Genomic DNA, 14,007 nt, shown 5'->3' with positions numbered 1-14,007 from the left:
AGTATGCTGGATTCATAAAGACAAGGATTTGTAAGACATGAATTAGCTGTATTTTACATTGTTGCCATTCTGCCTTTGAAAGACGTTGCTGCAATCATATCGGTGGAGAGATATGTGTATAGGAATCTTATTTTGGCTTCTGTAGCCTTTACTTTGGGATGATAAAAGCCTCTTCAGGGTCTTTCTGGCATTACCATTTGGTCTGAAACTTTCCTTTTTTGGGGAGCAGCCCTCTGACTTGAGATGGCTGCAGCTCTGTCTTGCACAGGTGTCTCTTCTGTTTTTTGTTATTTGTATCCTTAGTCTTCTGATTTTTTTTCCAATTTCAGCCATTTTTTATCAAATTCATTTTTTCAGAGTTAGAAATAAAATGAAGACTTGAAAAAGCATTCACCTCCCAACTTGGTTCAGTACCTGGAAACACTGTCTAGATTCTCTTGCAGATAGTTGAGTTTACTTACAAAATAAGAAGTATTAAGCTTTTTGTTTTTTGAACACTACTACTGCCTTACACTCTTTAGATGCAAAATCAGAATACTTTTTCTCATCCCTAGCTCATGCTGATAGTCTGAAGCTAAATCACATATGAGATCTTCAAATGAAATTATTGTTACATCTGTTGTTATAATTAATAGTATGTCAAAATCTTTTTTTTTTTTAGGTATCTCTGTAGTACTTGATCTTATGACTTGAACTGCAATAAAATTATACTTTAATACGGAATTCTTTGGAGAGAAATCTTAAAAACTGTTTTATGTAGAATTATTTTTATAAGCCTATTTTTCTTATAAAACTGACTCAAGTTGATTAACATCTGGAATAGATCTTCAAAGAGGGTGTCCCTTAACTAGTCCTTCAAAAAGGCAAAACATTTTAATGCTTCTTCAGCCTACTGGCAGGCAGTGTTTATGTATCAGCAATTTAAATGGGCTCAGGAATGTTCCCAGAGACTGAGGCTAGCTATCATGGAAAAAGTCTGCTCTAGGAAGCTATCTTACAGTCCAGAATGTGCATCTGTGTGCAAAACGTGTGTTAAAAATGGGCCTTGGCATAGTTTTCAGAATTGTTTGGGAGAATACTTGTTGATGCAAGGCAAAATTGTGCTAAGGATCACTGTAACAGTTTATCATCACCGGTCATTGTTTTTCAGAGCCCAGCAACGTTCCTGAGCGCTGCTTGATTTGCTAATGTAGATGTGGGTTTAGGTGCTGCTGAAGCAGTCAAGGGGATGGCACAGTTGTCTTAAGAGACTAAAAACACTGCCACTGAAGTTTGCAGAGACTAGGAGCAGGGAGGGGGCGAAATATGATTTACAATTTACAAAATAATGAAGATGGAGAAAACTTCTTCAGAATTGTTGTCCGCCAAATCTCATATACAAGAACTAGGGAGCACTTGAAAACTAGTAGGAGATTGGTTTAACATGGATAAAAGAAAGATGAGCTTCAGAAACTTGCTGCCCTAGGCTGTGGGGACAACCGGTATGAGCAGGTTCAAAGAGTTTAAGCAGATCCATGAACAGTGGAGAGATGAACTGCAAAAAGTGGTCAGGTTCACATGCTGTCCCTAAATAGTATTTCCAGTTATTATGTTAGAGTACTGGGCTAGGTGGACCACCGATTTGGACCACTGATACAGCCATGAGGGCATTTCTAATATTATTTGGCCTGAGCAGCTAAGTTAAAACAGGGATTTCAGCAAAACCCTACTGAGCTTTCTAATATATGGCACAATTCAGTCTTGTTGGGAAAATTGGCCTTTGCCAATCCAAGTTATGTACCTTGAAACGTGGTTGAGCAGCAAAGTAATGCTTTTAATATTAGGAAAAGAAAAGTCAAATATTCCATAATAAAAAGGGTTTTAATCAGTACTGTTCCTTTCTGCAAAGCTTTTCTGTGTATTAGGCTGGATTTTGTGGCTACCATTGCACTAAGAAATAAAAATTCTCTGTAACCCATGCCTATTTAATTGAACCACCAAAAAAGTTTAAAATGTTCATTTGATCAGGATTAATCATCTAAAATGTCCTTTCTTAAAATGAATTAAATACCACTGAAAAGTAATGAAATTTCACTGTTAAAACTCTGGCTGGGAGCTGGTGTTTCAGGTATTTCATGCTTTAGTCATATTGGCCAGTCATTTTGTTTCATTCATGCAAGAACTTTTTAGGATAAGTGTATAGCTGCAGTCACATCAATTTGTATGCTAATCTCTCCAGGAAAGAGATGCTGATAATGTGGTTGATATAGACTGCCTTTTATCAGGAACTGCACTGAGGTCATGTGGATCATCATTAAATATCTGTTTAAAGGAAACAATTTTCAGTCACAGTGAAAATGACAAAATTAGTTGTTGACCTAATACTCCATTTCTTAGTAGCAGTGACTTAACATATTTTGAACTTGAGAAAAAATATGTTGTCACAGTCGTGTTAGCATTGAGAAATTACATGTTTAGATTTTCTTAAGTTTTGTTATAGTTGGCTGTGTTTGAGATGCATATGTAGGATTCTAGGGCAAGTCTTAAGTTCCCATTATTTTGTTAGGGTTGTGAAGTCCTTAATGCTCAGTTGCTTTAGAAGAAGAAATGGCATTTGAAAAGTGGCTATGTTAGGCATGCCTTTCACTGAGGTTGATAAATCACAAATGAGTTCTTCAGGTTATTGTAATTATTGTAGAGGAGCAGGCAGCAGAAATCTAGATGGAATGATGCATATTAGCTTTTGGAGAGCTTTTGTGAATGAAGCAACAGGGTTTGTCATGCACAGAATGAAGCATGGGAAAAGAGGCTGAACCATAAGTTTTTTCCAAAGCTTTTCATTTAGTGCTAGCCAACATGAAGATTTTGCCCAAGAGTGGAACGAAACTGAGATTTAGAGTAATTGGTGTGTGAGACCACGGGCTCAATTTTGGTAAATGCCGACATCAAGATTCCTGAGGTAGCGTGCTGGAGAATGAAATATGCAAGTCTGCACAGGGGAAGCCTGGAATGAGATGGGAAAGTTATAAATACTAGCAGCCTGTAGATTTTATTTGCCTAATGCCTGACACCTTAAAGAAAAAGGTAACATGAATCTTTCATAGAAATTTCTTTGCATCTTTGATTATGTGTAGCAGGCTTTTGTTATTTAAGAGGGAATCTCTGTGGGTGACCCTCTCTCTTTGGTAGTATCTCTCCTGGCCAGGAAGGTATCAGTCTCCCTCCAAGTGTGCAGCTTTAATTTTTCTTATTGCAATTTGCAGCTACTCGGGAGGCAAGTGAGTGTCAAAAACGTCCTCCTCAAAGCAATGATGATGCTGTGGTGTTCAGCAGCAAGTAAAAGGCAGAGAACCAGCAGTGGTCACATTGACACACTTTACCCCAGCACAAAGACTTTTGAAACCAGCCATGTTTGAAACTTGGGAAACTACTTCAGCCCTGATTCCGGCTGCCTTTTGGCGCTCTTGCCAACAAATACAGCCTGGCTGGGAACAGTTGTGGCTACAGTGTAAAAGCAAGGCTGAAAGTGGGAGCCAGTCAAAAATGTAACTAGGCATCAAGCAGACTGATATTGCAGAGAAAAAAGGATCTATTTCATGTCCCTGAGAACTGAGCATCTAATTCATCTGACAGAGGAGAAGCGTTTAGTCAGGCAGTCTCCCAGCCCTGTTGGCTGTGAAATTGAGAAGCCCTCAGAGAAGTGAAAGTCTGACAACATTATGAGCTTCGGTACAGTGCTGGGCTCCATCATTGCTGAATTCTCCCCCCCCCGTTCGTTCTCCCCCCCCCGTTCGTTCTCCCCCCCCCGTTCGTTCTCCCCCCCCCGTTCGTTCTCCCCCCCCCGTTCGTTCTCCCCCCCCCGTTCGTTCTCCCCCCCCCGTTCGTTCTCCCCCCCCCGTTCGTTCTCCCCCCCCCGTTCGTTCTCCCCCCCCCGTTCGTTCTCCCCCCCCCGTTCGTTCTCCCCCCCCCGTTCGTTCTCCCCCCCCCGTTCGTTCTCCCCCCCCCGTTCGTTCTCCCCCCCCCGTTCGTTCTCCCCCCCCCGTTCGTTCTCCCCCCCCCGTTCGTTCTCCCCCCCCCGTTCGTTCTCCCCCCCCGTTCGTTCTCCCCCCCCGTTCGTTCTCCCCCCCCGTTCGTTCTCCCCCCCCCGTTCGTTCTCCCCCCCCCGTTCGTTCTCCCCCCCCCGTTCGTTCTCCCCCCCCCGTTCGTTCTCCCCCCCCCGTTCGTTCTCCCCCCCCCGTTCGTTCTCCCCCCCCCGTTCGTTCTCCCCCCCCCGTTCGTTCTCCCCCCCCCGTTCGTTCTCCCCCCCCCGTTCGTTCTCCCCCCCCCGTTCGTTCTCCCCCCCCCGTTCGTTCTCCCCCCCCCGTTCGTTCTCCCCCCCCCGTTCGTTCTCCCCCCCCCGTTCGTTCTCCCCCCCCCGTTCGTTCTCCCCCCCCCGTTCGTTCTCCCCCCCCCGTTCGTTCTCCCCCCCCCGTTCGTTCTCCCCCCCCCGTTCGTTCTCCCCCCCCCGTTCGTTCTCCCCCCCCCGTTCGTTCTCCCCCCCCCGTTCGTTCTCCCCCCCCCGTTCGTTCTCCCCCCCCCCGTTCGTTCTCCCCCCCCCGTTCGTTCTCCCCCCCCCGTTCGTTCTCCCCCCCCCCGTTCGTTCTCCCCCCCCCGTTCGTTCTCCCCCCCCCCGTTCGTTCTCCCCCCCCCCGTTCGTTCTCCCCCCCCCGTTCGTTCTCCCCCCCCGTTCGTTCTCCCCCCCCCCGTTCGTTCTCCCCCCCCCCGTTCGTTCTCCCCCCCCCCCGTTCGTTCTCCCCCCCCCCCGTTCGTTCTCCCCCCCCCCCCGTTCGTTCTCCCCCCCCCCCGTTCGTTCTCCCCCCCCCCCCGTTCGTTCTCCCCCTCCCCCCCGTTCGTTCTCCCCCTCCCCCCCGTTCGTTCTCTCCCCCTGGTCCAGGACACCCATCTCTGTGCTTCAATTCACTTTTGCTAGCAGGAACCACCAACCACCAACTCAGATGTCCTGCAGCAGAGATCTGGAGAAGAAAGACCAGCAGATTCCTAAGACAACATCATTACCTCGGTTACCAACCGCAGGAGCCAGGCATTGACATTCAAGAAGTGGGAACAATGAAGTAATACCAGTCATTCCCCTTTCCCCGTTACTTCAGAAGCAGTAGTCAAGGGACTTGCACCAGCCATTTACCCTAAGACTTGACAGCTTTACAACTTTTCTCATTCTTGCAGTTCACACTGGAGAACAAGAATATGGAACTGAAAATTGTGCACGTTCTTTGATGTGCCCATGCTGCAGCCAGAATGGCTCCTCCGAGAAGTTAAGGCATCCTAAGTCAGTCAAAACACTTGTGCAGATCTGGCTACTAATAGACAAAGAGGCAGTCTCATGTACCCCTGCAAAACTTTGATGTCCTTTTATTCCAGCCTATATGTCAAGCTAAAATTTTTAATCATAGCAAGGAGGGGAAAGTAAATCAATGAAGGACGTGTCTTCAAAAAGCTATGCCTATTTGGGGAGTCTGAAGGAAAAATTGTTAAAGTCCTCCACTCAAATTTCCCTCGTTTATCTTGTACTAAAGATGATATCCAGTTTCTAAAATGCTACCTTCAAACACATATGATAAACTCTGGCAATACAATATTTTCTGAAGACTTATAGGGTCTTACTTCAAGAGCATTTCTAAGATTCTCTTGTCTCTAAGTTTAGACCATACTGTCTATGTTAACTTTTACTGAATTTATCTAAAATATGCCTGAATATAAATCAGGAAAATTTATCAAAATGATAAAATGTAAATGGTGATCTAGTTCATATTTTTTTCCTCAAAAAGCCTAAGGCTTCTAAAGAGACTTCCCCAGTAACAGTACTGCATCAGATGAAGCAACACAAGATGGTATGTTTAAAGTGTATGCTCAAAATAGAGCTAAAGCAGTATTCGAACGCTGAACCACATGGCCCAAGTTTGAATATGCTGAATATCCAGCAAATCTCATCAAAGTTGTTAGGACAGAGCTTACCATCTTTTGATTACTTTGTGAAGTTGCCCTACCGAAGAAGGAGGAATTCACGTGATTTTGCCTTTTCCTCACGCTTTCTTTTCTATGAGGCACAGAAAGGTAGCCTGAACAGATTAGTGGTGAAGAAAGATGCAGCAAAGGAAAAAGTTCAACAAAACAGGAAGATCTGGCATTCCTAAAATAAGTAATGCTTAAGTTTCTTTGTTTTCTTTGTTGTAAAGAAGCAGTAACAAGCACAATTTTTGCTTTCTTTAGCAATTTAACAGACTACCTTTTTGGCCATGATATTAAGGAGTTGTGTCACACACCAATTCATATCGGGGGGAGGATATATATACTGTATTTAGATGCGTGCAAGCTAGACTGAGAAAAGTTTGTGTCCAGAAAGAAAATTATGGAATGTACCTGCTCTTCCCCTCCTCTCCCCCCCCCCCCCAAATAATTTTATCTGGGTTCTTCAGTAGTTATAAACTTTTTTTTTCTTACAGGAAAGCAGGCTTTAATTAGCATACAGAAGTCTGAAACAGTATCAGGCATCTTCTCGGGGTACCTGTCAAACTTCCTCTGTTTATTTCAGCTATTAAGTATGCTTTTCTACCAGTTCTACACTGCTTAGTTTTACAGAATTAGGATAATTAGCTTTCCCCAAATAAAAATGTACATATTGTTTCATGCTATGCATCCGGTGCGCTTACTTTGTCATTACTTCTAATAATGTTTTATCATTAATGAATCTACAAACATGCTTAGACCATGAAAAGAAGGAAATTACGCAGTATTTTCCATATGTTGAAAACTGTTTGCCAAGCCGTAATGATTAAAACTCAAACACTGGGAATTCTAGGCTTCCCTGTGAAACTTTTATATAATGGCTTGATTAATGTTGAAGCTAATGTAATTTGTTTTTGAAATAGTGTAAGCAATAGGAATAGCTTTTTTAATTACACTAAGCAGTCCAGAAAATGAAGTTTGTAGAAGTACTGTTTTACCCAAATTTAATCTCATCTTGACTCTTTGAAGAATGCTTGTTAAAAATATCTGTATTTGTTCTTGCTCTTATCCATTTTCTGTGCGGAGTGAAGGCTGCAAGCAGTGTGAAGTGGAAAATAGTGTATTTATTAATCAGCAAAAAAAAGGGTTGTTTTTTCTTCCAGAAAATCTTTTTTGCGCATACTGGATTTTGTAACATATTCCTGTGTAATGGTTGTAAAAACTTTTATTTTTAAGGTTATTCTTGTGCAAGTTAATCCAGGGGAAGCATTTACAATAAGAAGAGAAGATGGACAGTTTCAGTGCATTACAGGTAAAGCCGATATATTTATTTTAATATTTCCTGATTCTGCATCAGGGTAGGCAAAAGGCAATTTATGATGTTGAAGGTAAAACAGTGAGGGAAGTGGTTTTGGATAGAAGGTCTGTTTAAAGACCTAAAAGATTAGATACTAAGTATCATTTGGTTTTATACTTCACTGTCATAGGCAAAACACCTTTTCCTATATTAGGTTAAATTAAATTACATTCAGCAGGGGTGGGGGGAAATTATTTCAGTCTGCAGAGCGAATGAGCAAGTGCTATCATAACAGCTTTTGGTTAAGCTCATTTATTACACAGACCTTAAGTTACAGTAGTTAATTTGGGTTGAGTTTAGATTTTTTTTTTTAATTCTTTGCTATCATGTGGATGTTATTTTGCCCATCCCACCAATAGTTGTCTGTTATCCTGCTAACCCACTAGTAGCTGTTGCCCCACTGCTAGTTGTTTATTATCTCTAGGGGCCGAACTGCCTCCTTTTTAAGTTCCAGCAAGATTCGTCTTCAAAATACAAGCACTTCATCCTAACATTACATCCCCATATGTAACAGGCAGTTTGTTTTCTATACCGATGTTGTTTCTATACAGATGTTGTTTTTTATACCGAATCAGAATAGCTACAAAAATTAAGACCATCTAGGGCTGCAAGAAATGAGCAGTCAGATGTTACTGTTATTTCGACTATCACTTTATTGTGTTACAAGAGACTATCCGCAAATGCAGCACTGAGTCACTCTCTCTGCTGGGCCAATGAATCCTGCACTCTCTTTTTCTGGACGTTGGTCCAGCTTCAACAGATACTGTCCTGACCAGCTGAAGCAAGTGGCTTCAAGCTCCTTTTTCCCCCCCTCTCTGTAGTCTGAAGAGAGCCCAAAGTCTGGTTTCCAATGTCCTAGGCAGGTCCTTTAGCCACAAGATAACTGATCAAAGGGAAGCCTTCAATTACAACTTATATTGACAATTCTTAAAGCTTACATGTGCATTAGAACCATTCTTCAAAACTCTATGCTGATTGCACAGTATTATATTGTTTCTTTTGAGCCACGGTCACTATTGCAGCTCAGTTTTGTGGGGCTTATTTGAAACATAGCTGTGTAATAATTACTTCACAATATCTGAGAGGAACATAGTGGATTTTGTCTTGCATTTTAAGTGAAAAACAGATGACGTGTTTTCCATCTATGGTACAAAATACAGCATACTTTGTATTTTAATTTTGATTTATCAAATTGACTTGGGGGAGGGGGGAAATGAATTGACACTTTCCTTGCCTGGTAATCTTGAAAGTAGAAAGTCTGTGTGATGAATTGCAAAAATATTAATACCATATATGTATAGATACAGTGCTAACTTTTCAGGATACTTGCAGACACATGCTTTTATCCTTGTCTGGTCCCTCTTGAACAGCCAGCTCTCTGTTATGATTGACATCAATGGCTGAAGCCTTCATGCTTTAAATCTGAGAGTGAGTGGTTATTAGGTAGGCAGTCGTTCCTGGGGCTCACTAAGCCTAAGCTCAGGTGCGCTCTTTACAACTTTCCTGAAAAGTGGAACCGACGATCTAGGGACCTAAACCCCAGATCGGTTCCGCAGCTTTTTCAAACCTCCAGATATTTGCCTTATCCTTCCGCCTTCTAGGACATGAAAACATGGCTTATAGTCTTGTGGTAAAGCAGAGAGCATAACTTGGAGGTTTCTCGTGTCCACAGTTTCATTACTCTTGGAACAGAACCTGGGTTACACACATTCACTTGAACATAGTTTTTCTTTTCTACTTCTGCCACTCCTGAGACATTTTTGTTTCATACGAGTCTTTATGCCAGACAGATCTTTCTACTTTTTTGCCTTGTTCTTAAATTGCTGGGTCTCCCTGGCTTAAAGAAGAAACTCCTTCAAAAATCAATGCTATACTTTTTCATTATATGGATTGCAACTAATGAGAGGAAAGTCTACTTTCCCAACAGCTTTTGCATCAGATAGCATATGCTGTGGAGAGTAATATGGTATTGGTGGCCCTTATTTGCTCTGCCACAGCTTCTCAAACATAGTTTGCTCTTGATAAATTTTGTCTTTTTTTTGTATATATATAAAATGGATGCCCAGTTTACAAAATGAATTATGGTTAAAGAGGCTACTGCACTGACTCTAAAGAAGGAAACCTCACCTCAGTTCCCTGTTATTTTCTTCAGTGTATGCTTTCAGTTACCAAGTCAAATTGAAGTTAAAGATGTGGAAATACCTAATGAATATGATTTGGGGGGAACATTATAAACATGCAGGAAAGCTTATTTAAAAAAAAATCAGACATAAAGAAATGAAGCTAGATAGCTGAATTTTAGTGTTGAGATGCTATTAATAGGAAGTTGATTTACTTGTGACAATATCTGTTAATACTTTTTCCAACCTCTTTTTTTTCTGCAAATATTTGCCCATTGTTATAGTCTCTTCTGACTATGTATAGCTGTAAAAATCTCTGGAAAGAATACATGTTCTGCCTTTTCTGCAAAGTACTCTGTAAAAAGAGATAGTACTACATATGTTAAAAATATGTATCTGCATATTACTTTGCAAAAACACAGCATGTATTGTCTGCAGAGAAATTGTAATTACATGAATATGCAGTTTTTGTTCATAATCTGTCATTTCCTTATATCCTGTCTGAATCTTAATCTAACACTCAAAATCCACCTAGGTGAAAAGGATAAGTACAAGCAAAGGATTTTTTTTTTTTCCAGGAATTGCACTTAATACTTTGTTACAAGTATTCCCCTGTCCCTTGTAAAGAGGTATTTATACAGCTACAGGTGTAACTCACCACCCTGTGCATTTCTGGTAGAATACCAAGTGACCACCAAACAAATCTGTCTATTATTCAGTTTCTGATGTTTGCTTTCTAGAAGGAACTGGTTCTGGCAACTTCATTTAATTCATATTTTGTAATAATGTTCAATATTCTGCAAATAACACACAGCTTAATGCTGAACAGAGTTTGATCTTTTTTAAGTAATAGAAAACTTTCAAGTACTATTTTTCTAAGCCTGTATTCTAATTTTTACTTAGCAAAATGCTGGTTTACGAATATTTGGTTTTAGTATCTCTTTTTGGATTAAAATCTTGCTAAGATATGTCCAGGGAAAAGGAGAAATAATTTGAGATTAGCAACAATAGTAAGAATTTGAAGTGTGGTGCATTGACCAAAGATTGAAATAATAAAACGTAACTTCAGGTTCTTGCAAGGCTATTTGCCTAGGCATATGTTTGAATATAAATTATGTAGATGTAGTATGAGGGGTAGTGAGCTATTTCTAGATGGAGTCACAACAGAAGCGCAGATACACAGATCGAGTTGTCTTGTTTGTGTCCCTTTGACTCTCATGCTTAATTGATAATCAACTCACCCGGAGATTGCACTGTGTGCCAGAGTCAGTGTGGGTTGTATATAAATACAATTGTAGTGTTAATTGTATTTTCTTGCATCATATTCCCTGGCTGTTGGGAACACTGAGGTGCTCTATCAATCTTTGTTGGTACTCGTCATAGCTATTTTATTTCTAAAGAGTACTAATCTTATTTTGGATATTGTATGCATAGGGTAAAACTACTCAACTTGAAAACAACTAGAATCAATGTCTCTCCAGGAAAAAGGAGAGTGTGTATCACGGACAGCTCTAAAATATTCACTCTAATCTATGAGGTACTGAAAACTCAATGCACCAACTAATGGAGCTGCGTGCTTCTGCGGGGTAAGCTTCTGAAGAACGTACTGCGTCTGTACTCAGGTGTCTACCGACTTCCTGGCTGTTTGCTGGTCTGACTCTCACAGATGGTCTATAAAGCCTTGAATGTTTTGGAACTGTGATAAGGGACAAATAACTTGTTAATGCATGCCTTTTCCATGGCAGTTACAATGGGATGAAGAGGCTCTTGTGATTATTTCCTGGTCTGAAATTTCTAAGCTTGGCAAAAGAGCACTGTTGCTGAGGGATCCTTCTTCCTTGTTGAGTCCCATTCCTCTGTTTGTCAGAGTTTTGATAACTTAAAATGATTTGTGTATTTTTTTCTTGATGTATTGCACACACATTTCTGTAAAATAACAAACCCAGCGTTGCTTTATATTTCTGCATTTAAGTTTTATGTTGTAGTTACTTTGCTATTGTACATATTTTACTTAAGAAATAGTTCTAAATGAGCACTTCTGTGTGCTAACAATCAGTTTCTTATTTTAAAAAATACTTTGTTTTGGCTGTCTATTTTTTTTGGATAGTCATGACTTCTGCCCACTCTTGATGCAACTTCAATTTAAACCATTTGTCAGGCTTTTACTTTCCAAAGATTGTGTGTTTTACTTGCTAAATAGATAGGAAGACATCTGCCTGTGTATCCATGTGTTAAGCCAAAATGTATATTTTTAGAAGAGCTCTTAAAACTGTTCTCACATAGTAGAAATGTTCAGACTTCTGTGGAAACCTTCCTTAAGCCAAAATTTTCTTCTGTTAAAGTGAAATAATCAGCTACATTACAGTGATTCAGAAAACCAGGTTTGAAACGTATGAATGGGCTCTCTTTGCAGAAGTGAATTACAGCAGATCACTCATTCGTGAATTCTTCCTATTGCAGAATAAATGAATGAAGATGACTCATCTTGAGTACATTTTATAACAGTCCCAAGTTGCAGCTAAGGGCTATTAAATGTTACTTGACATAATAAGAGACCATGTTATATGTCTCTCCAGAGGGAAATTGCCATTTTCATAATAAAATAAGAAAACATATGTAAATCAGAATGAGTCATAAAGACTTCATGTTTTGAAATGAAATGAAGTATCAGTGTGAAGGTTAGTCTCTGGGGAAAAAAGTTAAGCAATCTTACCTCTTTTCTTTTTCCTTTAAAATAAGGAATAAAATACTTTTTAAAGTGCTGTCAAGAGGAAAAGAGGAGGATCACATCCATTCTGAGACTACAGTAGTGAAACACAAACTTTCTCTCATTTGAAGGTTAGTTTCAACTTTGCAACACCAGACCTGCCCATTATCCAGAACATTAAGTAAATAAAGTGATTTCCTGCTGCAAAATCTCATATGTGGTTTTGGTTGTTTTAAGATGGCATTAAAGCAATCAAACTGGACATCTTAAAATCTAAATGTAACTGTTATGTATGTTATAAATAACTGTTCTATATGTTATCTACCATCCCCTCCTCAGAAGGGACTTTCCTAGCCATTATTGATCCTGGGAAGATGCTTCTTTCACAAGAAGACTACAGCTCATTAGGAAATCCTGAGGCTCCTGAGTCGCGTGGGGGAAGTACGCCCTGTCATTCTGTGGTTGTCTTAGAATGTGCTAGGGATACCTGGCACTGCGGTAGCGACCCCGGATGTTGGTTTTAAGGATGACCTCAACTACAGAAACAGAATCTTTTTTGCTGAATTACTCAGTATTAGCTTTAGCAGCAGGCAAAGTTTAGGAACAAAAGAATATTTACATAAAAGCATAGATCTGTAGTAGTGGAACAAACTAGCAAAACCAAAAAGCAGTAAAACACTGTTAACATTATAATTAACAAGAACTCTCCTCTAGCATCTGTAGTCTTCTGGGTAGTTTGTGAGCCTGGATAATGAACCCTTGCAAGCAACCCCAGACAGCTACTTCTTAGACAGATTTTAGTGCTCTAACTTTTCTACTCCTGTTAAAAATGGTTGCTGGAGCCCTCCAGGGAAGCTGTTCTGGATGATCTTCTCTTTCTGTAGCCCAGGAAGGAAATACTACTTCATTCCTGTTTCCATTTACACAGTCCTTATTTCTGGCTATAGGGATATTACATGATGACATTTTTCATAGATCTTTGCATTTCCAGGTGTCTCCAGTCAAACTAAAAATAGTAAGAACACTGGTAGCAGTCAGCTATGCAGGAGTACAGCTGCAGTGGGGACTTGATTCTCTTCTCTGTGTTGCAATAAGATGCTGAGGAGAGCAGGTGACCATGGAGCATGGCTGTAGCTCCTTGATTTGGAGCTATCTCATCCCTAAATAGTTCTAAGTAGGAGCTGCCCTTTTTATAGCTTACAGCAATAAACAGAGTGCATGAATGTCCTTGGAGATTTTGTAGAACAGACTCCTTCCCTTCTCCCTTTTACAGGTAGGTTTGTGTAAGAGTTGGCCAGAGATTTGACAAATCTTTTTCTAATGTGGTAAAGGAACAGTGATGAGTTTAAGCCTTCACTGTATCACCTGTAAAATACTCATTTCCTGCCTTTGGCATGTTGGAGAAATCTCATCCATAATTTGAGGACTATTGGCTGGGTAAATAGGCCCTAAAGCTGCAGCTCTTCTTACTGATACTGTGCTGAATTAAAGCTAGCTCAGCTACATCTATTTGATCCTGTAGTCACTTTTGCAATACAGTTGAGGCACTCCGCAGTCTTTTTTAGGACCATCTCTTAAAGTTCAGTTTTATTAACTCAAAAATTGCGAAGAAGCACAAAACAAGGTCATTCTCCTGATCAGAATAAGCTGTAGCAATCCAGAAGTCTGTTATTTAGATCGGTTCTTTCTGTTCTAAGGCTGGCCATAAGAATTAACCTCTTAACAGAGCACTCTCAGCCTTTTATGGGAACTGCCTGACCTTCTCCTCAGTTAAGCCTGATAATTGAACAGGGCTTCATGCCCCCGTCTCCCCCATTTCTTAAAGAGGCAGTCAGTGATGC

At 40.6% G+C, this 14,007-nt stretch overlaps 1 protein-coding gene across 9 annotated transcripts in view; it reads left to right on the top strand.

Moving 5' to 3' along the window:
- The window catches only part of FNDC3A (fibronectin type III domain containing 3A), a 129,249-nt gene that overhangs the window by 39,088 nt on the left and 76,154 nt on the right, over positions 1 to 14,007 (top strand). For 8 of the 9 annotated variants that reach the window (XM_067292000.1, XM_067292008.1, XM_067291989.1 and 5 more), the window contains one exon: positions 7,219 to 7,294. The exons of the other annotated variant lie outside the window; for it this stretch is intronic. In XM_067292000.1, the coding sequence (XP_067148101.1) occupies positions 7,219 to 7,294 (76 nt within the window). The remainder of the gene's footprint in view (positions 1 to 7,218; positions 7,295 to 14,007) is intronic. 9 annotated transcript variants of the gene reach the window in all.

The sequence above is a fragment of the Apteryx mantelli genome, chromosome 1 (genome assembly GCF_036417845.1).
Source record: "Apteryx mantelli isolate bAptMan1 chromosome 1, bAptMan1.hap1, whole genome shotgun sequence".
Classification (NCBI taxonomy): Eukaryota; Metazoa; Chordata; class Aves; order Apterygiformes; family Apterygidae; genus Apteryx; species Apteryx mantelli.
Note: the sequence above shows the minus strand (reverse complement) of the source record. Positions and strands in the feature narration are given on the sequence as shown.